This window comes from Penaeus vannamei, chromosome 27, assembly GCF_042767895.1.
Source record: "Penaeus vannamei isolate JL-2024 chromosome 27, ASM4276789v1, whole genome shotgun sequence".
In the NCBI taxonomy this organism is placed as follows: domain Eukaryota; kingdom Metazoa; phylum Arthropoda; class Malacostraca; order Decapoda; family Penaeidae; genus Penaeus; species Penaeus vannamei.
Genome location: NC_091575.1, coordinates 9,101,524 through 9,124,023, shown reverse-complemented (window position 1 = coordinate 9,124,023; position 22,500 = coordinate 9,101,524). Strand labels below are relative to the sequence as shown.

The 22,500-nt window shown below is 50.1% G+C and overlaps 2 protein-coding genes across 13 annotated transcripts in view; one reads left to right on the top strand and one right to left on the bottom strand.

Moving 5' to 3' along the window:
• The window catches only part of LOC113803632 (trichohyalin), a 141,580-nt gene extending 134,401 nt beyond the window's left edge, over positions 1 to 7,179 (top strand). For 9 of the 11 annotated variants that reach the window (XM_070140804.1, XM_070140802.1, XM_070140798.1 and 6 more), the window contains one exon: positions 5,090 to 7,179. In XM_070140804.1, coding sequence (XP_069996905.1) covers positions 5,090 to 5,233 — 144 coding nt within the window. In that variant the 3' untranslated portion in view covers positions 5,234 to 7,179. Of the gene's footprint in view, positions 1 to 838; positions 895 to 5,089 lie in introns of all 11 variants that reach the window. The other 2 variants (XR_011399665.1, XM_070140803.1) reach the window with 2 other exon arrangements.
• The window catches only part of LOC113803671 (uncharacterized), a 61,530-nt gene continuing 46,175 nt past the window's right edge, over positions 7,146 to 22,500 (bottom strand). For both annotated transcript variants that reach the window (XM_070140808.1, XM_070140810.1), the window contains exon 5: positions 7,146 to 8,424. In XM_070140808.1, coding sequence (XP_069996909.1) covers positions 7,240 to 8,424 — 1,185 coding nt within the window. In that variant the 3' untranslated portion in view covers positions 7,146 to 7,239. The remainder of the gene's footprint in view (positions 8,425 to 22,500) is intronic.

The following is a 22,500-nucleotide window of genomic DNA, read 5'->3' as shown; positions in this document are numbered from 1 at the left end:
CACACGCACACACACACATTCACAAGCACAGACATAATGATAATTTTTACTCTTCTTCATATGGTGTGTTTTGTTTCAAGTTTTCGAAAATGGTTGATTTGGTTCGAACCTTCTGTAATGTAGTTTGAACTGTACTTCAACTACAGAATTTTCTCTACATTATCCATGAGGAATTAGTGTCAGTGCTTAGTGACAAGCGCTTCACTGCAACTTGCTTTGTAAAACTTGTTGAGTCCATGAGTGGCTTGTAGTATCTGCTTGAGTGTAGAAAAAAAAAGGTTTCGATGCATTGTGAGTCACTGGAAGCAAATTCATAAGACTATAGCACCTGCTCTTGATGCTTACTACAGGCTTCAGATAAATAAGATATGATTCTAACATGAGTCGATGGATGATTCCATAATATGAAACAACTCTCAGCACTCTAATTCTAAATAGTGAGTCTGAAAATATTTCTTATGCTTGTATAAAACTGCTTAAAAGCTGCTATTTGATAACAGTATTGTTTACAGTAATGCTAGACTTTTCGCTTGACTCTATGTTAACATAAGCAAAAAAATCTTTCAGACTTTTTGGACCAATGTTAAAAGGTTTTGCAGTCTGATTTCTCTCAAAATTTTAATTCTTTTCACAAGAGCCACAAAAACTAGATACACTATGACAAACCCTTAATATCACGAAACTACGTCGTTCTCATTTTCCCCTTTAAGGATCTTTAAAAGAAACAAACTCAGTGACATAATCGAAAACATTTTCCCTGTTCGCATCTCCCCGCACGAGGCTGGGAGTGGAGGCGCCCCAGCAGAGCAGAGATGATAACGATGACCTTCATTTTCAGAGAACCTTAGACCGCCCGGCTCGCTTACAGAGGCGGTGATGAGCTACACACATAAGGTACACAGAGCGGGGATGTGTGTAGGTAGAGAGTAGATGGTAGATCATGTAGAAATCTAATTCCAGGGTATTAGTAGATTTACACATGTTGCTCATTAGCCGTAGAATTCCGTTGGTTCAAGTAGATGATGCTCTTTGGTAGTTATAAGCTTGTGTTCCTGACTGCTTGTTCCTCCATGGTGTCTCTGTTAGACATCTATTATCTTCTAGGGGTAACTACTATCTTCTAACAACAAACTCTAATGTTAACACTATGACTGGATACCATGGATTTTTGTTCTTGCCTTTGGTATACTTAGAAAGACACACAAGAAGGTTCTACTATTTAATAACTACGTGTTTCTTGTTATTAATAATTTGACGAATACTGTTGAATTGTTTGCAGATAAACGCTTGTTTTCATGTTAACACTGTAAAATACATTATCGTTTGACAGCTAATATTGCTAAAAGATACTGTATTAGCTATCGATAGTGATGAAGTGACAAAAATTTCATAGTTTCTGATATTCACTTATGGTATATTTCATTTAAAAAAATAATTTTCCTTTTGTTCAAATTTATTGATTTAGAATATACATGACACTGACCCGTAGATATAGACTGAATTATTCTAATTAAAGTATAAAAAGTTTTCAGGTGACGGATATTTTATTAATTAATTGCAATTTTCACAAGACTGATAATTTGACACATCGAGGCGAGGATGCGCTTGACAGATAGGCGATGATTGATGACAGTTTGAAAGGTTGGTGAGGATAATTATTTGAAAAGCAGCGATGATATTCCGACATAATGTATTCGGCCGACCATCATCAACCTGTCAAGTGCATTTTCGCCCCCCTCAAAAAAAAAAAAAAAAAAAAAAAGTATCCTGAAACGTATGACAAAAAGATGATGATGATGAAGGAAAAAAGAAAAAGACGCAAAAAAAAAAAGAGGACAAAGAAGTAGGAAAAGAATGGGGAAAAAACAAGACTAACGAGAAAGAGACGGGGAGGGAGGAAGAGGGAAAAAAAGCAGAAGAAACATAGGCAGAAGGAAAATAAAATAAAAGAAGAAGAGGAGGAAGTCATCATCTTGTCTGCAACATTTCCATAATTGCATAATATGGGTAATGAATATTCTAGATTATAATGAACCATTATACGCCTGGTGGTGAACCATACTTTTCCGATAAGACCAAATCGTTGTGAAAAGTCGGAATGATCAGTCTGTGTCGTATCTGTCTATCTATCTATCTGTGTATCTACTTTTCTGTTTATATGTCTATTTATCTTTCTATATATCTCTGTTTACATCTATCTAGCTATCTGTTTATCTATCCATCCACATATGAGTATCTATCTACGAGTATCCATTTATCCATTCATCTGCGTGTATCTATCAGTTTATCAATATGTCGCTCTACTCATTGATCTACGAGTGTTCATCCATCCACCCAAACACCGATCCATCCATCCATCTATCCACCATCTATCCATCCATCCGTCCGTCTGTCCGTCCATCCATCCATATATCTATCCATCCAGCCATCCACCCACCCATCAATCTACCTACCTATCCATCGATCTATCCCTCCATCCACCCACCTATCCATTTATCTGCCTGTCCAACCATCCATACACCCACCCATCCCTCCATCCATCCACCTACCCATCTATCTATCCACCTACCTATCCATCCATCCACCTACCTATCCATCCATCCACCTACCCATCTATCTATCCACCTACCTATCCATCCATCCATCCACCTACCTATCCATCCATCCACCTACCTATCCATCCATGCACCTACCTATCCATCCATCCACCTACCTATCCATCCATCCACCTACCTATCCATCCATCCACCTACCTATCCATCAATCCACCTACCTATCCATCAATCCACCTACCTATCCATCAATCCACCTACCTATCCATCAATCCACCTACCTATCCATCCATCCACCTACCTATCCATCCATCCACTTACCTATCCATCCATCCACCTACCTATCCATCTATCCACCTACCTATCCATCCATCCACCTACCTATCCATCCATCCACCTACCTATCCATCCATCCACCTATCCATCTATCGTCTCCGGAGCGCGGCGAGGATAGAGCGAGCGGACGAGAGCGGTCCCGGCAGCTTCCTTATCATCATTTCTCGTAATTGGATCACCTGGCGTCATCCGTCCCGTAATGACTCATCAGTTTCTATCAGTCTCGTGCAAAGCCTCGTCGCGGAAGCCTCTAAGCCTCTTGTTCATTTTCTTTGTACTCGTATTTTTTTTATTATTGTCTTTGTTGGTTCGAGGTATCGGAGGCTTTTTTTTCCGTTTATTTATTGTTTTGTCATCGATTCCCAGTTATCTCTCTATCACGTGTCTTTCTGATGTTCTGTTTCTGTGTATTTTTTTTATTCCGTGTTCACTTTTTTTTTCTTTTTTTATAGATATAGCTTATTTCATCTTACACATTTCTTTTTATTTTCTTCGTTTCTCTACCTTTTCAACACTCTTAAGCAGTATTTTAAAATATATTTTTGACATTCCTACTTTCTCCTCCAACATTTCCCCCCCTTAACTTTTTCATTTTTTTTTCTGTCCTTCTCCCCTCCTCCCACACTTTTCCTTGCAATATTTCCACCCTTACTATGCAACACCGAAATCCCATCGTATTGCAGTGCAACGTCGCGTCCGTGTACAATGATATCGCAAAAACATATTAGCACAACAAACATTGTACGGAGTTTGTCCTCCCCTTTCTAGTATAACGAAGGGGCGAGGCAGCGTGGTAGCGGGAGTGGAGAGAGAGAGAGAGAGAGAGAGAGAGAGAGAGAGAGAGAGAGAGAGAGAGAGAGAGAGAGAGAGAGAGAGAGAGAGAGAGAGAGAGAGAGAGAGAGAAAGAGAGAGAGAGAGGGAGAGAGGGAGAGAGAGAGAGAGGTGGAGATATAAGAGGGGAGAGAGTGGGAGCGGGAGTAGGGAGAGAGAAAAAGAGAGAACGAGAGAGAGAGAGAGGAAAAGAGAACGAAAGAGAGAGAGAGCGAAGGAGAGAAAGAACGAAAGAGAGAGAAAACGAAAAGAGAGAGAGAGCGAGAGCGAGAGAATGATAAAAAGATAGAAAGGAAAGATAGACAGAGAGAGAGAGACTGAGAGACTGAGAATGCGAGAGAGCGAACGAGCCACGTATCTCACGCGGGGCTAAACGACCCGTCCTTTGTACAGCTCGGGCGATGTTCCCACTGGGACTATCACAACCTCTTTCGTTTTGGGCCTTTTTTCCCTCTTTTCTTGCTTCACCTTTCCTCTGTTTATACTATTTCCACTTTCTCTTTCATCTTTTCTTCTTTATCCATTCATTTGTATTGCTTATTATTACTCAGAGGGCATCGGGGGAGGAAGAAAGGCTAGTCTTCGGGTAGGAGGAGGAGGGTCAGGCCATTTTGAGCTCTGTAACCTAAAGCCTTAAAGCTCAGTGTCGCTTGCCTGGCGGAATCTCTCCAAAGGGCAGTAAACGAAGGAGGCCGTTGGCGGACGCATGGGGAGGGGGGAGGGGGGGGGGGATGATGGGGTGACTGCCCGCGCACACTTCGCTGATAAACATGTCTCGACAGTAGCTGCCTACTTACTGGCTCTCGGAGATAAGGAGACCGTAATATTTCTATTAAATTATGGTTCATTTCCATATATTAACTCCCTACTTTTTCTGTAGGGCTTAAGAATATAAGAATGTTTTATGTTCCTCTAGTTAAAAGATATACCGTTCAAAGAGAACTTTCCTGTCTTTTGGATCATTAATATCCACTTCGTAATAACCCACCGTCATGCTAAATGTTGACATTCTAACTAGCAATTAACCTTACGGTGGCCACTGGCAATAAATATTTATGTCACCATAATAAACTCTAACAGCTGTCTGTATGAGTATACTAACCTTTCATGGTCTTAACCCTAATTTGTCTTTAATATTGATGATTCCAAAACTAACCTAAAGGAGAGATATCCCTGTTGTTACTATTTCAACCTTTACATTTGCCCTTTGATATCCTTCAACATAGAGTACCATCAACCACATCAATAAATCTTGCAATTTCCTATCTCTTCACGTATTTACATGAATTATTTCCAGCCCACTGGCGCACCAGCGTGCTCGTCTCCGCCACGCGAGTCCGTTCCCTTTAACTAAAAGCTTCTCTCCCCAGAACACCTCCCTGGAGAGTAACACGAGCGCCAACATCCCGCCAGTCATGAGAAGATTCCGAGGGCGCAGTCAGCACGGCGCCATGACCAAAGCCCAGTCTTTCACCGCCATCGGGCGCCAGAGCTCTCTGGAGACCGACGTGTGAGCAGCAGCAGCAGCAGCGCCCTCGGCAGGCCCAGGACCAGCCTTGCATGGGGACGGCCCAGGACCAATCCAAGGAAGGAGGGCTTGGTGAGACGAGAGGCCGAGCTCGCAGTCAACGCTCCTTCCCCGTGCACGAGAATACTTAGGGAGAAGAAAACAAGGTCTTAGAAGAAACCTTGAGATCTCAGGATGTGTAAGCATAGACAAGACGGGGCTCCAGTCGTGACCGAACCATATTACAAATTGAATGGTGTTCACACGGACTTGGTTATAAAGTTCCAACGGAACTGTTTACTGGTGTTATTGCATAGGTTATTGTGTTGAGGGTGGTCATCACAAACCACTTTTACACTGAAAACGTTTCTTTTCATTTAGAAAGTTAGTTAGCCAGCTCCCCGTGTCTGCCAGACCTGTGGCTGGTTTCCACACATGAATTTACTCACATCACGGTCTTCCATGGTGCTGATACTGTTAAATGACAACGCTCGCTAGATGTACAGAATCCTGCCCTTGCCTGTTTATTTCTACTCGCCAGAACCTGGGTATGCTGCTTGCTCGGACGGGAACTCTAGGATCAGATGTAGGTGTTAGGTACAACCTGATGGTGAAGATAGTTAAGACGATAGAGGTGTTATCAATCACGAACTACAGCATATAAAAGATCGGGAGTTCTTGTTCAGAGGCGACAGATCCTTGCAGATGTTGGGCGTCCTGCATTTGCCTTTCCGAGCACGGCAGTCGCCCTCAATTCCTGGCGGGTAAGAAGCCTGTATATTAGGGAGGCCCGAGTCTTCCGGCCTCGGGATTATTCATGTATAATTACTATAGTTAATCAAGAACACTGAGTTCATCGTATTTCAAGAAGAGACTACATTCTACACCCGATTATGAATGTTTGTTATCCTCACGGTGGATGCAGGCTACGTCTTGGACAGGAGCCAATGACCGCCATAAAAAATGTTAAAACACGTAAAAATCAGACAAGGTTTTTCAGTTCCGATTAATATAGATTATTAGAAGACCAGATAACATTTCTTACAAGGTGCTATTCTCATACAAGGGGCGATATGTCTCTAGTCAGAGGGTTCCTGTCCTTCCCCAAAACCTGTTACTCGGTGGTGTTATCATTTGTTTATAATGGATGTACTTTGCCCTTCCGTTGTCTGTTTCACATATCATGTCATGTTCTGTTGCGTCTTGCTGTAGTGCCACAACGAGTTTATTATTGTCAAGAAATTAATTCTTTTTACAAATTATTTATAACGTGGAGGTAAAGGCGCCTGTCATAGTTACAGTCTCTGTTATATTCACTATTTTAACATTAATGAACTGTTTATCAAGAGAGCATGTATCATATAAATATATTTTTTAATTTCCCTGTTGAAAACGCTGTTCGCCATTATTTAATGGTTATTTAATAGACAGGTTATAAAGCTTCGGCTTTGTAACTTTAGCCCAAACACGTTTTATGTTATTCTTATACTTCCAACTTGCAAGTTTCTCGTCCCTTTCCATTCGTTTAAGGTAATGGTACATGTGATCAAGAAACTTGGCAGTGAGGTTCCTAGTCATTTTCTAACTAGTCAATAAATCATCGTTTGCATCTCGTACGTAATTTATTTGCCAATAAGAAACTCAAGGCAAGCAATCCTGCTCCGTGTACAGATAATTTACTCAACCCTGGTATGGAGATGGTGGTTTCTGGCCGAGCATCGCATCTGAAGAGAATTTTCTTAAAGGATTTCCAGAAGATCCACACCATGGATGCCTTTTGCATGCAGGCTGGCGTCACCATCTTTATATTGGCATATGCATCACCTGTTATCTTGACAGTACTCACCGTGTATATATTGTAAACAAGGTCTTCTCTTATCCTGATGAAAATGTTGCATGGATATAAGAAATTAGAAGGATTTTACAATCAATTAAATGTTTTATTTACAAAAATGTATTTTCTTCCATCCAAAGAACGAATAAAAAGTCGGTATAACTTAGGTTTTACAACCCTCACGTGACAACCTGTGTGGGGATCCTCCCGAGGACGCCGCTCGTCTCGAGGACCACCTCCGTCGCCTCCGTGAGCTCGTCTAGCTCTCGCACGACCAGCCGCAGACTCGACATCAAGTCCTCCATGCTGACGTACTCGCCCTGACTCGCCCTCAGGTGGGCCACGGCCTGCTCCTTGGAGGGCAGCATGGCCAGGCCCACCAGGTAGAACTTCTCCACGAACCAGTTGTGGTGGCTGGCCAGGACGGTCCTGTAGGCCGACTCGAACGGGTGCAGGAGAGGCTCGTCCCTCGGGAGGGGAATAATCGCATGCAAGGCGAGGGACAGATACTGAAGGTGGCGCTGCAGACACGTAAATAGAATCGTGCCGGAGACCGGATCAATATCCCCGACAGTGCCAGCTGCGTCCTCGAAGCGGATCATGCTGGAGAGGCTTTGATATTCCTCCCGATTTACGCCTTGGTAGCGGATCTCCAGATTTCTTATGCGATCTTCCAGCATCTGCGTCTGAACGGCGGCGAAGCTCCCGAAGTTACTCAGGAAGGCGTTCAGGAGGCGGTACATGCGGATGTACTCGGCGAGCACGATGTCCCCGTGACTGCGACAGCGAAGGATATTGACGTAGAGAAGCTGCAGCATCGTGGGCTTCATCTGGGAAGGGTGGATGGCCTCGCCCTCGCTGGCCTCCTCCGGCCGGTGCGGGTCATGCTCCTCCAGCGTGCCCTTGATCGATTCGTCCGTCTTAATGGCTTCGCCGGCCTCGCCCTCGCTGTTGCCATCGCCGTCTTCGTCGCCGTCGCCAGGACTGTCATCCGCATTGCTTTCTTCGGCCGTGTCGGAAAGGACGCTCATTATGTCCTTGAGGAGGTGCACTTCCTCCTCGACGTCGATGTTCAGTGGCGCGGAGTCGGCCTCGTCCGAAACGCTGGCCACGATCTGCTGGATGTCCTTCGACGCCTCCTCCATGGCGCTCGCCAGCTGCAGCCGCATGACCTCGCTGTCCTCGGACGACTCCAGGAACTCCTCCACAAGGGCGTAGGCCGGCTCCTCCGCCAGCAGGGACAGGTCGTCGGCCTCCACGTCGATGTTCTCCAGCGGGTAAACCACGGGCGAGGTCGCGAGGCCCACCAGCAGCCACACGATCATCATCACAGCGGGAACCAGCAGGAACAGCATCAAGAACAGCTGCAAGGAGGGAGCGAATATGATGATAATAATGTGCGCGATGCTCATTGGGCGAGAGATAAGGGGTACTATAAATACGAGGGGGTTAATCCGGGAGTAAATATATGCCTCGGAATGCCAAGACCAATTTCCAGGCTGACGGGATATACACGAGGCTGAAATTTATTAAGAGGAAGAAAAAAGAAAAGAAAAAAAGAAAGAAAAAAAACTTTTACACAAAACAGACAAGCTTAATTAAACAACTTTCGAGATAAGGTTATTTTTCTTCTCTCTCTTTGAACTGATAAGGTTTAGCCAGAAAAAATATATATGGTGCATTTTGTTGCTGCTTTCTGAGTTTCGGTCAAGTTTGGAAAGAAAGAATAAAGAAAAAAAAAATGCAAGGAGGGAGATAGATGTTTACAAGACTCTTACAGACTCTTCAAGATATAAAAAAAAACTAGCCTCCTTAAAGATGAAAAAAGGCTATCCATGAAAACGAACTGATAAATCATTCATCCAACCATTTTTGTTTTCTAAAAAGAAAAAAACAAAAAGGGCATATTCCCATTTTCTCGAAAAAAGATTTTTTTTTCTTTTTTTTTTAGAGCGAAAGGTTACGTCCCTTCATTATTCACGCGAGGCGCCCAAAGCTTAGCCCGAACACGTACAAGACGAGATTCTCCCTCTGTCGCTTCTGCCTCTCGAAGTATTTTGGTTGGGGAGAGATTTTTAGCGGGTTTTCTTGAGTTAATTTTTTTTTTATAGCCATTCAGATCATTTCTATATCACTGTTTTTAATTGTTGTTGCTGTATATTGATCTGTGTGTCTGTCTGCCTCCCTATTTATCTCTGTGTGTGTGTGTGTGTGTGTGTGTGTGTGTGTGTGTGTGTGTGTGTGTGTGTGTGTGTGTGTGTGTGTGTGTGTGTGTGTGTGTGTGTGTGTGTGTGTGTGTGTGTGTGTGTGTGTGTGTGTGTGTGTGTGTGTGTGTGTGTGTGTGTGTGTAGACAGACAGGCAGGCAGATAGACAGACAGATGAATAGACAAAAAGGTACAGCAACAATAGTAAAAACAGTTATCATTACGTATATATCTGTTTCATATGCTATGCGAAACGAAACAAAACTATCAATCTGTGTATTTTTTCTGCACAAAAAGAGTAATAACTAAATACTTAAATCGTTGGATCGCAGAGGTGAGCTAATTTCAGTAAGTTAATATGAATACGTAGAGGTATACAGGCATCATCGATCTCCTTTCCCACGCTCCCAAAAAAGGTAAATAGATCAATAAAATACAGAAATCCTCACCACCAGTGCAACCGTAGTCATCACCAACCAAAAATGTGATCACCACCACCTTCACGAACACCGACACCACCATCTTCCTCTCCGTTACTTTCACTAGATGCACCATCAGCATTCACCAACATCAAGGTCATCATCACTATCAACACCATTGCATCTACCAGTATCACAATCAAAATCATCACCAGTCACAGTCATCACCACCAGCACCATAGTCATCGCCCCCATAACCACTACCGCTGTCATCACCACCACCATCAACACAAACATCACTATCACCACCACAGTCATCGCCATCATCACCACCACAGTAATTACCACCACTCCACCACAATCATCGCCACCGTCACAGTAATCACCATCACTCCAGCATAGTCATCGCCCCCATCACCACCACCAACACAGTCATCACCATCAACACCACTCCTCCATAGCATCACCATCACCACCACTCCATCATAGTCATCACCCTATCACCACCACCATAGTCATCCCCACTACCACCACAGCCACCGCCCCCCATCACCACCAACACAGTCATCGCCACCATCCCCACCAACACAATCCTCACCACCCCTCTCACCACCAATCCCACGCTGCCAGCCCCCTCCCCCCTCCCCTCCCCTCCCCCCCCCCCCCCCCGGAACCCACACATGCAAGAGGCACAACGACGAGGACTCGCAGGACCAACCGCGGCATTCTAGCGCCCTGCACGGGACTCTCCTTTAAGGATGAGGTGCCCGAGCATCTGGCGCCAGGAAGTCCTTCGTACTCTCGCCACAGCTCCTGCCTCCTGTCAACTCCTTTCCCCCTCTTTCCTTCCTCCGATGCCATCCTCCCTTCTCCTTCCCTCCTCCTCCTCCTCCTCCCCTCCCCCTCCTTCCTTCCTCCGATGCCATCCTCCCTTCTCCTTCCCTCCTCCTTCTCCTCCCCCCCTCCCCCTCCTTCCAGTTTCCCCTCCCCTATCCCCTCCTAACCCTTCCTGCATCACTTGCCCTCCATGTTTCTTGCATAAGGTGGAGGAGGAAGCGGCGGGAAGAAAAAAAGGAGGAGGTACGAAGAGAGAGAGAAAGCGAGGAAGAAGAAAAAGGGAAGGAGAAAGGCAAGAAGAAGAAGGATGAGAGAAAGAGAGAAAGAGTAAAAGAGATGAAGAAGATGAAAAGAGAGGAAGATGAAAAAGAGAAAGAGAAAAAGAGAGGTAGAGAAGGTAACGAATAAGACAAGGAGGAGAAGGAAGAAGAAAGTGAGGTAGAGCGAGAAAATAAGTAGAGAAATTGAAGAATAAAGATAATGGCGATAATTACGATTATGATAATGACGGTGATAATGATTATGAGAAGCAGATAGAAATGGAGGAGGAGGAGGAGGAGGAGAGGAGGCAGATAAAGAGGGGGAGGGGAAGGAGGAGAATAATGATGATTATTGATATTGATGGTGATGACGTTGACGATCTTGATGATGAGAGAGAGAGAAAGAGAGAGGAGGAGATGTAGATATAAAAAAGAAATAGACTATATATATATATATATATATATATATATATATATATATATATATATATATATATATATATATATATAGAGAGAGAGAGAGAGAGAGAGAGAGAGAGAGAGAGAGATAGAGAGAGAGAGCGAAGACAGACGGCTGGCGACAGGAGCGAGGGAGCGAGGAAAACAAATGGCCCGAAGAGCTTCTTTTGGCAGGCGGGGACGGTGGCGGGTCGGCCCTTGCGCTGCGAGTCGCCGCCGCTCTGTGGAGGCGTGGTTTGGTACCTTGGGCGTTCTGTGGAGGCGTGGTTTGGTACCTTGGGCGTTCTGTGGAGGCGTGGTTTGGTACCTTGGGCGTTCTGTGGAGGCGTGGTTTGGTACCTTGGGCGTTCTGTGGAGGCGTGGTTTGGGACCTTGGGCGTTCTGTGGAGGCGTGGTTTGGTACCTTGGGCGTTCTGTGGAGGCGTGGTTTGGTACCTTGGGCGTTCTGTGGAGGCGTGGTTTGGTACCTTGGGCGTTCTGTGGAGGCGTGGTTTGGTACCTTGGGCGTTCTGTGGAGGCGTGGTTTGGTACCTTGGGCGTTCTGTGGAGGCGTGGTTTGGTACCTTGGGCGTTCTGTGGAGGCGTGGTTTGGTACCTTGGGCATTCTGAGGAGGCGTGGTTTGGTACCTTGGGCGTTCTGTGGAGGCGTGGTTTGGTACCTTGGGCGTTCTGTGGAGGCGTGGTTTGGTACCTTGGGCGTTCTGTGGAGGCGTGGTTTGGTACCTTGGGCGTTCTGTGGAGGCGTGGTTTGGTACCTTGGGCGTTCTGCGGAGGCGTGGTTTGGTACCTTGGGCGTTCTGTGGAGGCGTGGTTTGGTACCTTGGGCGTTCTGTGGAGGCGTGGTTTGGTACCTTGGGCGTTCTGTGGAGGCGTGGTTTGGTACCTTGGGCGTTCTGTGGAGGCGTGGTTTGGTACCTTGGGCGTTCCGTGGAGGCGTGGTTTGGTACCTTGGGCGTTCTGTGGAGGCGTGGTTTGGTACCTTGGGCGTTCTGTGGAGGCTTGGTTGGGTACCTTGGGCGTTCTGTGGAGGCGTGGTTTTGGTACCTTGGGCGTTCTGTGGAGGCGTGGTTTGGTACCTTGGGCGTTCTGTGGAGGCGTGGTTTGGTACCTTGGGCGTTCTGTGGAGGCGTGGTTTGGTACCTTGGGCGTTCCGTGGAGGCGTGGTTTGGTACCTTGGGCGTTCTGTGGAGGCGTGGTTGGGTACCTTGGGCGTTCTGTGGAGGCGTGGTTTTGCACCTTGGGCGTTCTGTTGAGGCGTGGTTTGGTACCTTGGGCGTTCTGTGGAGGCGTGGTTTGGTACCTTGGGCGTTCTGTGGAGGCGTGGTTTGGTACCTTGGGCGTTCTGTGGAGGCGTGGTTTGGTACCTTGGTCGTTCTGTTGAGGCGTGGTTGGGTACCTTGGGCGTTCTGTTGAGGCGTGGTTGGGTACCTTGGGCGTTCTGTGGAGGCGTGGTTGGGTACCTTGGGCGTTCTGTTGAGGCGTGGTTGGGTACCTTGGTCGTTCTGTTGAGGCGTGGTTGGGTACCTTGGGCGTTCTGTGGAGGCGTGGTTGGGTACCTTGGGCGTTCTGTGGAGGCGTGGTTGGGTACCTTGGGCGTTCTGTGGAGGCGTGGTTGGGTACCTTGGGCGTTCTGTGGAGGCGTGGTTTGGTACCTTAGGCGTTCTGTGGAGGCGTGGTTTGGCACCTTGGGCGTTCTGTGAAGGCGTGGTTGGGTACCTTGGGCGTTCTGTGGAGGCGTGGTTGGGTACCTTGGGCGTTCTGTGGAGGCGTGGTTTGGTACCTTGGGCGTTCTGTGGAGGCGTGGTTTGGTACCTTGGGCGTTCTGTGGAGGCGTGGTTTGGTACCTTGGGCGTTCTGTTGAGGCGTGGTTGGGTACCTTGGGCGTTCTGTTGAGGCGTGGTTGGGTACCTTGGGCGTTCTGTGGAGGCGTGGTTGGGTACCTTGGGCGTTCTGTTGAGGCGTGGTTGGGTACCTTGGTCGTTCTGTGGAGGCGTGGTTGGGTACCTTGGGCGTTCTGTGGAGGCGTGGTTGGGTACCTTGGGCGTTCTGTGGAGGCGTGGTTGGGTACCTTGGGCGTTCTGTGGAGGCGTGGTTGGGTACCTTGGGCGTTCTGTGGAGGCGTGGTTTGGTACCTTAGGCGTTCTGTGGAGGCGTGGTTTGGCACCTTGGGCGTTCTGTGGAGGCGTGGTTGGGTACCTTAGGCGTTCTGTGGAGGCGTGGTTTGGTACCTTGGGCGTTCTGTGGAGGCGTGGTTGGGTACCTTGGGCGTTCTGTTGAGGCGTGGTTGGGTACCTTGGGCGTTCTGTGGAGGCGTGGTTTGGTGCCTTGGGCGTTCTGTGGAGGCGTGGTTTGGCACATTGGGCGTTCTGTGGAGGCGTGGTTTGGTACCTTGGGCGTTCTGTGGAGGCGTGGTTTGGTACCTTGGGCGTTCTATGGAGGCGTGGTTTGGTACCTTGGGCGTTCTGTGGAGGCGTGGTTTGGCACCTTGGGCGTTCTGTGGAGGCGTGGTTTGGTGCCTTGGGCGTTCTGTGGAGGCGTGGTTTGGCACCTTGGGCGTTCTGTGGAGGCGTGGTTTGGTACCTTGGGCGTTCTGTGGAGGCGTGGTTTGGTACCTTGGGCGTTCTATGGAGGCGTGGTTTGGTACCTTGGGCGTTCTGTGGAGGCGTGGTTTGGCACCTTGGGCGTTCTGTGGAGGCGTGGTTTGGTGCCTTGGGCGTTCTGTGGAGGCGTGGTTTGGCACCTTGGGCGTTCTGTGGAGGCGTGGTTTGGTACCTTGGGCGTTCTGTGGAGGCGTGGTTGGGTACCTTGGGCGTTCTGTGGAGGCGTGGTTTGGTACCTTGGGCGTTCTGTGGAGGCTTGGTTGGGTACCTTGGGCGTTCTGTTGAGGCGTGGTTGGGTACCTTGGGCGTTCTGTTGAGGCGTGGTTGGGTACCTTGGGCGTTCTGTGGAGGCGTGGTTGGGTACCTTGGGCGTTCTGTGGAGGCTTGGTTTGGTACCTTGGTCGTTCTGTTGAGGCGTGGTTGGGTACCTTGGGCGTTCTGTGGAGGCTTGGTTGGGTACCTTGGTCGTTCTGTTGAGGCGTGGTTGGGTACCTTGGGCGTTCTGTTGAGGCGTGGTTGGGTACCTTGGGCGTTCTGTTGAGGCGTGGTTGGGTACCTTGGGCGTTCTGTGGAGGCGTGGTTGGGTACCTTGGGCGTTCTGTGGAGGCGTGGTTGGGTACCTTGGGCGTTCTGTTGAGGCGTGGTTGGGTACCTTGGGCGTTCTGTGGAGGCGTGGTTGGGTACCTTGGGCGTTCTGTGGAGGCTTGGTTTGGTACCTTGGTCGTTCTGTTGAGGCTTGGTTTGGTACCTTGGTCGTTCTGTTGAGGCGTGGTTGGGTACCTTGGGCGTTCTGTGGAGGCGTGGTTGGGTACCTTGGTCGTTCTGTTGAGGCGTGGTTGGGTACCTTGGGCGTTCTGTTGAGGCGTGGTTGGGTACCTTGGGCGTTCTGTGGAGGCTTGGTTTGGTACCTTGGTCGTTCTGTTGAGGCGTGGTTGGGTACCTTGGTCGTTCTGTTGAGGCGTGGTTGGGTACCTTGGGCGTTCTGTGGAGGCGTGGTTGGGTACCTTGGGCGTTCTGTGGAGGCGTGGTTGGGTACCTTGGGCGTTCTGTGGAGGCGTGGTTGGGTACCTTGGGTGTTCTGTGGAGGCGTGGTTGGGTACCTTGGGCGTTCTGTGGAGGCGTGGTTTGGTACCTTGGGCGTTCTGTGGAGGCGTGGTTTGGTACCTTGGACGTTCTGTGGAGGCGTGGTTTGGTACCTTGGGCGTTCTGTGGAGGCGTGGTTGGGTACCTTGGGCGTTCTGTGGAGGCGTGGTTGGGTACCTTGGGCGTTCTGTGGAGGCGTGGTTGGGTACCTTGGGCGTTCTGTGGAGGCGTGGTTGGGTACCTTGGGCGTTCTGTGGAGGCGTGGTTTGGTACCTTGGTCGTTCTGTTGAGGCGTGGTTTGGTACCTTGGGCGTTCTGTTGAGGCGTGGTTGGGTACCTTGGGCGTTCTGTTGAGGCGTGGTTGGGTACCTTGGGCGTTCTGTGGAGGCGTGGTTGGGTACCTTGGGCGTTCTGTGGAGGCGTGGTTGGGTACCTTGGGCGTTCTGTGGAGGCGTGGTTTGGTACCTTGGGCGTTCTGTGGAGGCGTGGTTTGGTACCTTGGGCGTTCTGTGGAGGCGTGGTTGGGTACCTTGGGCGTTCTGTGGAGGCGTGGTTGGGTACCTTGGGCGTTCTGTGGAGGCGTGGTTGGGTACCTTGGGCGTTCTGTGGAGGCGTGGTTGGGTACCTTGGGCGTTCTGTGGAGGCGTGGTCTGGTACCTTGGGCGTTCTGTGGAGGCGTGGTTGGGTACCTTGGGCGTTCTGTGGAGGCGTGGTTTGGTACCTTGGGCGTTCTGTGGAAGCGTGGTTTGGTACCTTGGGCGTTCTGTGGAGGCGTGGTTTGGTACCTTGGGCGTTCTGTGGAGGCGTGGTTTGGTACCTTGGGCGTTCTGTGGAGGCGTGGTTTGGTACCTTGGGCGTTCTGTTGAGGCGTGGTTGGGTACCTTGGGCGTTCTGTGGAGGCGTGGTTTGGTAACTTGGGCATTATATGGAGGTGTGGTTTGGTACCTTGGGTATTATGTGGAGGCGTGGTTTAGTACCTTGGGCATTTTGTGGAGGCGTGGTTTGGTACCTTGGGCGTTCTGTGGAGGCGTGGTTTGGTACCTTGGGCGTTCTGTGGAGGCGTGGTTTGGTACCTTGGGCGTTCTGTGGAGGCTTGGTTGGGTACCTTGGGCGTTCTGTGGAGGCGTGGTTTTGGTACCTTGGGCGTTCTGTGGAGGCGTGGTTTGGTACCTTGGGCGTTCTGTGGAGGCGTGGTTTGGTACCTTGGGCGTTCTGTGGAGGCGTGGTTTGGTACCTTGGGCGTTCCGTGGAGGCGTGGTTTGGTACCTTGGGCGTTCTGTGGAGGCGTGGTTTGGTACCTTGGGCGTTCTGTGGAGGCGTGGTTTTGCACCTTGGGCGTTCTGTTGAGGCGTGGTTTGGTACCTTGGGCGTTCTGTGGAGGCGTGGTTTGGTACCTTGGGCGTTCTGTGGAGGCGTGGTTTGGTACCTTGGGCGTTCTGTGGAGGCGTGGTTTGGTACCTTGGTCGTTCTGTTGAGGCGTGGTTGGGTACCTTGGGCGTTCTGTTGAGGCGTGGTTGGGTACCTTGGGCGTTCTGTGGAGGCGTGGTTGGGTACCTTGGGCGTTCTGTTGAGGCGTGGTTGGGTACCTTGGTCGTTCTGTTGAGGCGTGGTTGGGTACCTTGGGCGTTCTGTGGAGGCGTGGTTGGGTACCTTGGGCGTTCTGTGGAGGCGTGGTTGGGTACCTTGGGCGTTCTGTGGAGGCGTGGTTGGGTACCTTGGGCGTTCTGTGGAGGCGTGGTTTGGTACCTTAGGCGTTCTGTGGAGGCGTGGTTTGGCACCTTGGGCGTTCTGTGAAGGCGTGGTTGGGTACCTTAGGCGTTCTGTGGAGGCGTGGTTTGGTACCTTGGGCGTTCTGTGGAGGCGTGGTTTGGTACCTTGGGCGTTCTGTGGAGGCGTGGTTTGGTACCTTGGGCGTTCTGTGGAGGCGTGGTTTGGTACCTTGGGCGTTCTGTGGAGGCGTGGTTTGGTACCTTGGGCGTTCTGTTGAGGCGTGGTTGGGTACCTTGGGCGTTCTGTTGAGGCGTGGTTGGGTACCTTGGGCGTTCTGTGGAGGCGTGGTTGGGTACCTTGGGCGTTCTGTTGAGGCGTGGTTGGGTACCTTGGTCGTTCTGTGGAGGCGTGGTTGGGTACCTTGGGCGTTCTGTGGAGGCGTGGTTGGGTACCTTGGGCGTTCTGTGGAGGCGTGGTTGGGTACCTTGGGCGTTCTGTGGAGGCGTGGTTGGGTACCTTGGGCGTTCTGTGGAGGCGTGGTTTGGTACCTTAGGCGTTCTGTGGAGGCGTGGTTTGGCACCTTGGGCGTTCTGTGGAGGCGTGGTTGGGTACCTTAGGCGTTCTGTGGAGGCGTGGTTTGGTACCTTGGGCGTTCTGTGGAGGCGTGGTTGGGTACCTTGGGCGTTCTGTTGAGGCGTGGTTGGGTACCTTGGGCGTTCTGTGGAGGCGTGGTTTGGTGCCTTGGGCGTTCTGTGGAGGCGTGGTTTGGCACATTGGGCGTTCTGTGGAGGCGTGGTTTGGTACCTTGGGCGTTCTGTGGAGGCGTGGTTTGGTACCTTGGGCGTTCTATGGAGGCGTGGTTTGGTACCTTGGGCGTTCTGTGGAGGCGTGGTTTGGCACCTTGGGCGTTCTGTGGAGGCGTGGCTTGGTGCCTTGGGCGTTCTGTGGAGGCGTGGTTTGGCACCTTGGGCGTTCTGTGGAGGCGTGGTTTGGTACCTTGGGCGTTCTGTGGAGGCGTGGTTTGGTACCTTGGGCGTTCTATGGAGGCGTGGTTTGGTACCTTGGGCGTTCTGTGGAGGCGTGGTTTGGCACCTTGGGCGTTCTGTGGAGGCGTGGTTTGGTGCCTTGGGCGTTCTGTGGAGGCGTGGTTTGGCACCTTGGGCGTTCTGTGGAGGCGTGGTTTGGTACCTTGGGCGTTCTGTGGAGGCGTGGTTGGGTACCTTGGGCGTTCTGTGGAGGCGTGGTTTGGTACCTTGGGCGTTCTGTGGAGGCTTGGTTGGGTACCTTGGGCGTTCTGTTGAGGCGTGGTTGGGTACCTTGGGCGTTCTGTTGAGGCGTGGTTGGGTACCTTGGGCGTTCTGTGGAGGCGTGGTTGGGTACCTTGGGCGTTCTGTGGAGGCTTGGTTTGGTACCTTGGTCGTTCTGTTGAGGCGTGGTTGGGTACCTTGGGCGTTCTGTGGAGGCTTGGTTGGGTACCTTGGTCGTTCTGTTGAGGCGTGGTTGGGTACCTTGGGCGTTCTGTTGAGGCGTGGTTGGGTACCTTGGGCGTTCTGTTGAGGCGTGGTTGGGTACCTTGGGCGTTCTGTGGAGGCGTGGTTGGGTACCTTGGGCGTTCTGTGGAGGCGTGGTTGGGTACCTTGGGCGTTCTGTTGAGGCGTGGTTGGGTACCTTGGGCGTTCTGTGGAGGCGTGGTTGGGTACCTTGGGCGTTCTGTGGAGGCTTGGTTTGGTACCTTGGTCGTTCTGTTGAGGCTTGGTTTGGTACCTTGGTCGTTCTGTTGAGGCGTGGTTGGGTACCTTGGGCGTTCTGTGGAGGCGTGGTTGGGTACCTTGGTCGTTCTGTTGAGGCGTGGTTGGGTACCTTGGGCGTTCTGTTGAGGCGTGGTTGGGTACCTTGGGCGTTCTGTGGAGGCTTGGTTTGGTACCTTGGTCGTTCTGTTGAGGCGTGGTTGGGTACCTTGGTCGTTCTGTTGAGGCGTGGTTGGGTACCTTGGGCGTTCTGTGGAGGCGTGGTTGGGTACCTTGGGCGTTCTGTGGAGGCGTGGTTGGGTACCTTGGGTGTTCTGTGGAGGCGTGGTTGGGTACCTTGGGCGTTCTGTGGAGGCCTGGTTTGGTACCTTGGGCGTTCTGTGGAGGCGTGGTTTGGTCCCTTGGACGTTCTGTGGAGGCGTGGTTTGGTACCTTGGGCGTGCTGTGGAGGCGTGGTTGGGTACCTTGGGCGTTCTGTGGAGGCGTGGTTGGGTACCTTGGGCGTTCTGTGGAGGCGTGGTTGGGTACCTTGGGCGTTCTGTGGAGGCGTGGTTGGGTACCTTGGGCGTTTTGTGGAGGCGTGGTTTAGTACCTTGGGCGTTCTGTGGAGGCGTGGTTGGGTACCTTGGGCGTTCTGTGGAGGCGTGGTTTGGTGCCTTGGGCGTTCTGCGGAGGCGTGGTTGGGTACCTTGGGCGTTCTGTGGAGGCGTGGTTTGGTACCTTGGGCGTTCTGTGGAGGCGTGGTTTGGTACCTTGGGCGTTCTATGGAGGCGTGGTTTGGTACCTTGGGCGTTCTGTGGAGGCGTGGTTGGGTACCTTGGGCGTTCTGTGGAGGCGTGGTTGGGTACCTTGGGCGTTCTGTGGAGGCGTGGTTTGGTACCTTGGGCGTTCTGTGGAGGCGTGGTTTGGTACCTTGGGCGTTCTGTGGAGGCGTGGTTTGGTACCTTGGGCGTTCTGTGGAGGCGTGGTTTGGTACCTTGGGCGTTCTGTGGAGGCGTGGTTTGGTACCTTGGGGGCGTATTCTGTGGAGGCGTGGTTTGGTACCTTGGGCGTTTGTGTGGTTTGGTACCTTGGGCGTTCTGTGGAAGCGTGGTTTGGTACCTTGGTCGTTCTGTGGAGGCGTGGTTTGGTACCTTGGGCATTCTGTGGAGGCGTGGTTTGGTACCTTGGGCGTTCTGTGGAGGCGTGGTTTGGTACCTTGGGCGTTTTGTGGAGGCGTGGTTTGGTACCTTGGGCGTTCTATGGAGGCGTGGTTTGGTACCTTGGGCATTATGTGGAGGCGTGGTTTGGTACCTTGGGCATTTTGTGGAGGCGTGGTTTGGTACCTTGGGCGTTCCGTGGAGGCGTGGTTTGGTACCTTGGGCGTTCTGTGGAGGCGTGGTTTGGTACCTTGGGCGTTCTGTGGAGGCGTGGTTTGGTACCTTGGGCGTTCTGTGGAGGCGTGGTTTGGTACCTTGGGCGTTCTGTGGAGGCGTGGTTTGGTACCTTGGGCATTATGTGGAGGCGTGGTTTGGTACCTTGGGCATTATGTGGAGGCGTGGTTTGGTACCTTGGGCATTTTGTGGAGGCGTGGTTTGGTACCTTGGGCGTTCTGTGGAGGCGTGGTTTGGTACCTTGGGCATTATGTGGAGGCGTGGTTTGGTACCTTGGGCATTTTGTGGAGGCGTGGTTTGGTACCTTGGGCGTTCCGTGGAGGCGTGGTTTGGTACCTTGGGCGTTCTGTGGAGGCGTGGTTTGGTACCTTGGGCGTTCTGTGGAGGCGTGGTTTGGTACCTTGGGCGTTCTGTGGAGGCGTGGTTTTGGTACCTTGGGCGTTCAATGTCGGAGAGATAGACAGGCAGAAAAGGAGGGAGGGAATGAAAAATATAAGAGTAAAAGAGAAAGAAAAAGAGACAGACAGATAGAGAGTGAGAAAGAGTGAGAGAGAGAGAAAAAAAATAGAAGAGTGGGAGAGAGAAAAAAATAAGAACGAATGGGAGAGAAACTAAAAGCGGGAGAAAGAGGAGTAGGGCGAGGAGGAAAGGATTAGCTGAGGGGAAATCCCCCCCAAGAGATTACAACTGCATTATCTGCTCTCTGGGTGACGTCTGCCGACAAATTCCTCTCCTGCCTTTGCCTGGCTTAGTCTCTTGCTATTTCTTATGCTCCGGGCGGACCTTTTGCTAATTATCAAAATGCTAATTATGCAAAATCGCTGCGTGATAGGCCAAAAGAAAGAAAAATAAATGGTTGAAAAAGAGAGAGAAAAATGAAAACGATTTCTTCCCAATGATGATGCTAATAATAAAAAATACGTAATAAAAAATTCGTCCCTCTCCTGTATACTTGTATAGTGTTCTTTCCTTAAAACAATCTCTACTTTTTTCCTTCTCGTTGGCTTAACTTAGCCTCCTAATCCCCCCAAAAGGAGAAGAAAAGATCCCAGACAACAATAACAGGACCTTGGATTCTTTTGGATTCCTTTACACGTAATTGCGTTTGTTCGTGGTTCCGTGGTGGACCTTTTTGGGTCCGCGGTTAACTATGTTTTATGATTTCTTTTCTATCGGAAGAAGATGTTTGACGTTTATCACATAGGTTCGCGTGTGCACATGCACTCACATACAGACTCAAAGAGACACAGATACAGACACAGATCACGCACGCACATGTGCACGCACGTACATGTACACGCACGTACGCAACTTTCATTCGGAATTATCTACTTTGTCTTCCTTCTTCTTCTTCTCTTCCTTCTTCCTCCTCCTCTTCTCTTCCTCTCATTCTTCCTCTCGCTCTCTCCTCTCTCTCTCTCCTCCTCTCTCCCTCTCTCCTCTCTCTCCTCCTCCTCTCTCTCTCTCTCTCTCTCTCTCTCTCTCTCTCTCTCTCTCTCTCTCTCTCTCTCTCTCTCTCTCTCTCTCTCTCTCTCTCTCTCTCTCTCTCTCTCTCTCTCTCTCTCTCTCTCTCTCTCTCTCTCTCTCTCCCTCTCTTCCTCTCCTCTCTTCCTCTCCTCTCTTCCTCTCCTCTCTTCCTTCCTCTCTCTCTTTCTTCCTTCCTCTCTCTCTTCCTTCCTCTCTCTCTTCCTTTTCCTCTCTCTCTTCCTTCCTCTCTCTCTTCCTTCCTTCTTCTTCTTCTTCCTCTTCTTCCTCTTCCTCTTCCTCTCTTTCTTCCTCTCTCTTCCTTCTTCTTCTCTCTCTTCCTCTTCTTCTTCTCTTCCTCTCTCTTTCCTTCTTCTCTCTCTTCCTTCCTTCCTTCTTCTCTCTTTCCTTCTCTTCTCTTCTCTCTCTCTTTCCTTCTTTCTTCTCCTCTCCTCCTCTTTCCTCTTCTTCTTCCTCTCTTCCTTCTTCTTTCTTCTTCCTCTTCCTCTTCCTCTCTTTCTTTCTTCTTCTTTTTCTTCCTCTTTTCTTTTTCTTTCTTTCTTCTTCCTTCTTTCCTTCTCTTCTTGTTCTTCTCCTCTTTTCTCTCCTTCTTCCTTTCCTTCTTCTTCTTCTTCTTCTTCTTCTTCCTCTTCTTTCTTTCCTCTCTTCTTCTTCCTTCCTCTTCCTTCTTCTTCTTTCTTCTTCCTTATTTCCTTCCTATTCCTTCTTCTCTCCTTCTTCTTTCTTTCTTCTTCTCTCCTTTCTTTGATTCTTCTTCTTCCCTTCCTATCTTCTCTCTCTCTCCCTTCCTTCTTCTCTCCCTCTTCTTCATCTTCTCTCTCCCTTTCCTTTCATCTTCTTCTCTCTCCCTTCATCTTCTTCCTCGTCTCTTCTCTCCTTCTTCCTCTCTTCTCTCTCTTCTTCCTTCCTTCCTCTCTTCTTCTTCCTTCCTCTTCTCTCTCCTTCTCTCTCTCTCTCCCTTCTTCCTTCTCTCTCCTCTCTCTCTCCTCTCCTTCTTCCTCTCCTCTCCTCTCCTCCTTCTTTTCCTTTCCTTCTTTCTCCTCCTCTCTTTCCTTTTCCTCCTCTCTTCTCTTTCCTCTCTCTCTCTCCCTCTCTCCCTCTCTTCCTCTTCCTTCTTTCCCTCCTTTTCCTCCCTCTCTCCTCTTCCTCTTCTTCCACTTCCTTCTCCCTCTTTCTCCCAGCTCTTTCCCCTCCTCTTCATCCTCGCTTCTTCACTTCCAATCTCCCTTTTCTCCTTTTCTCTCTATACGTGTAAGAAAGA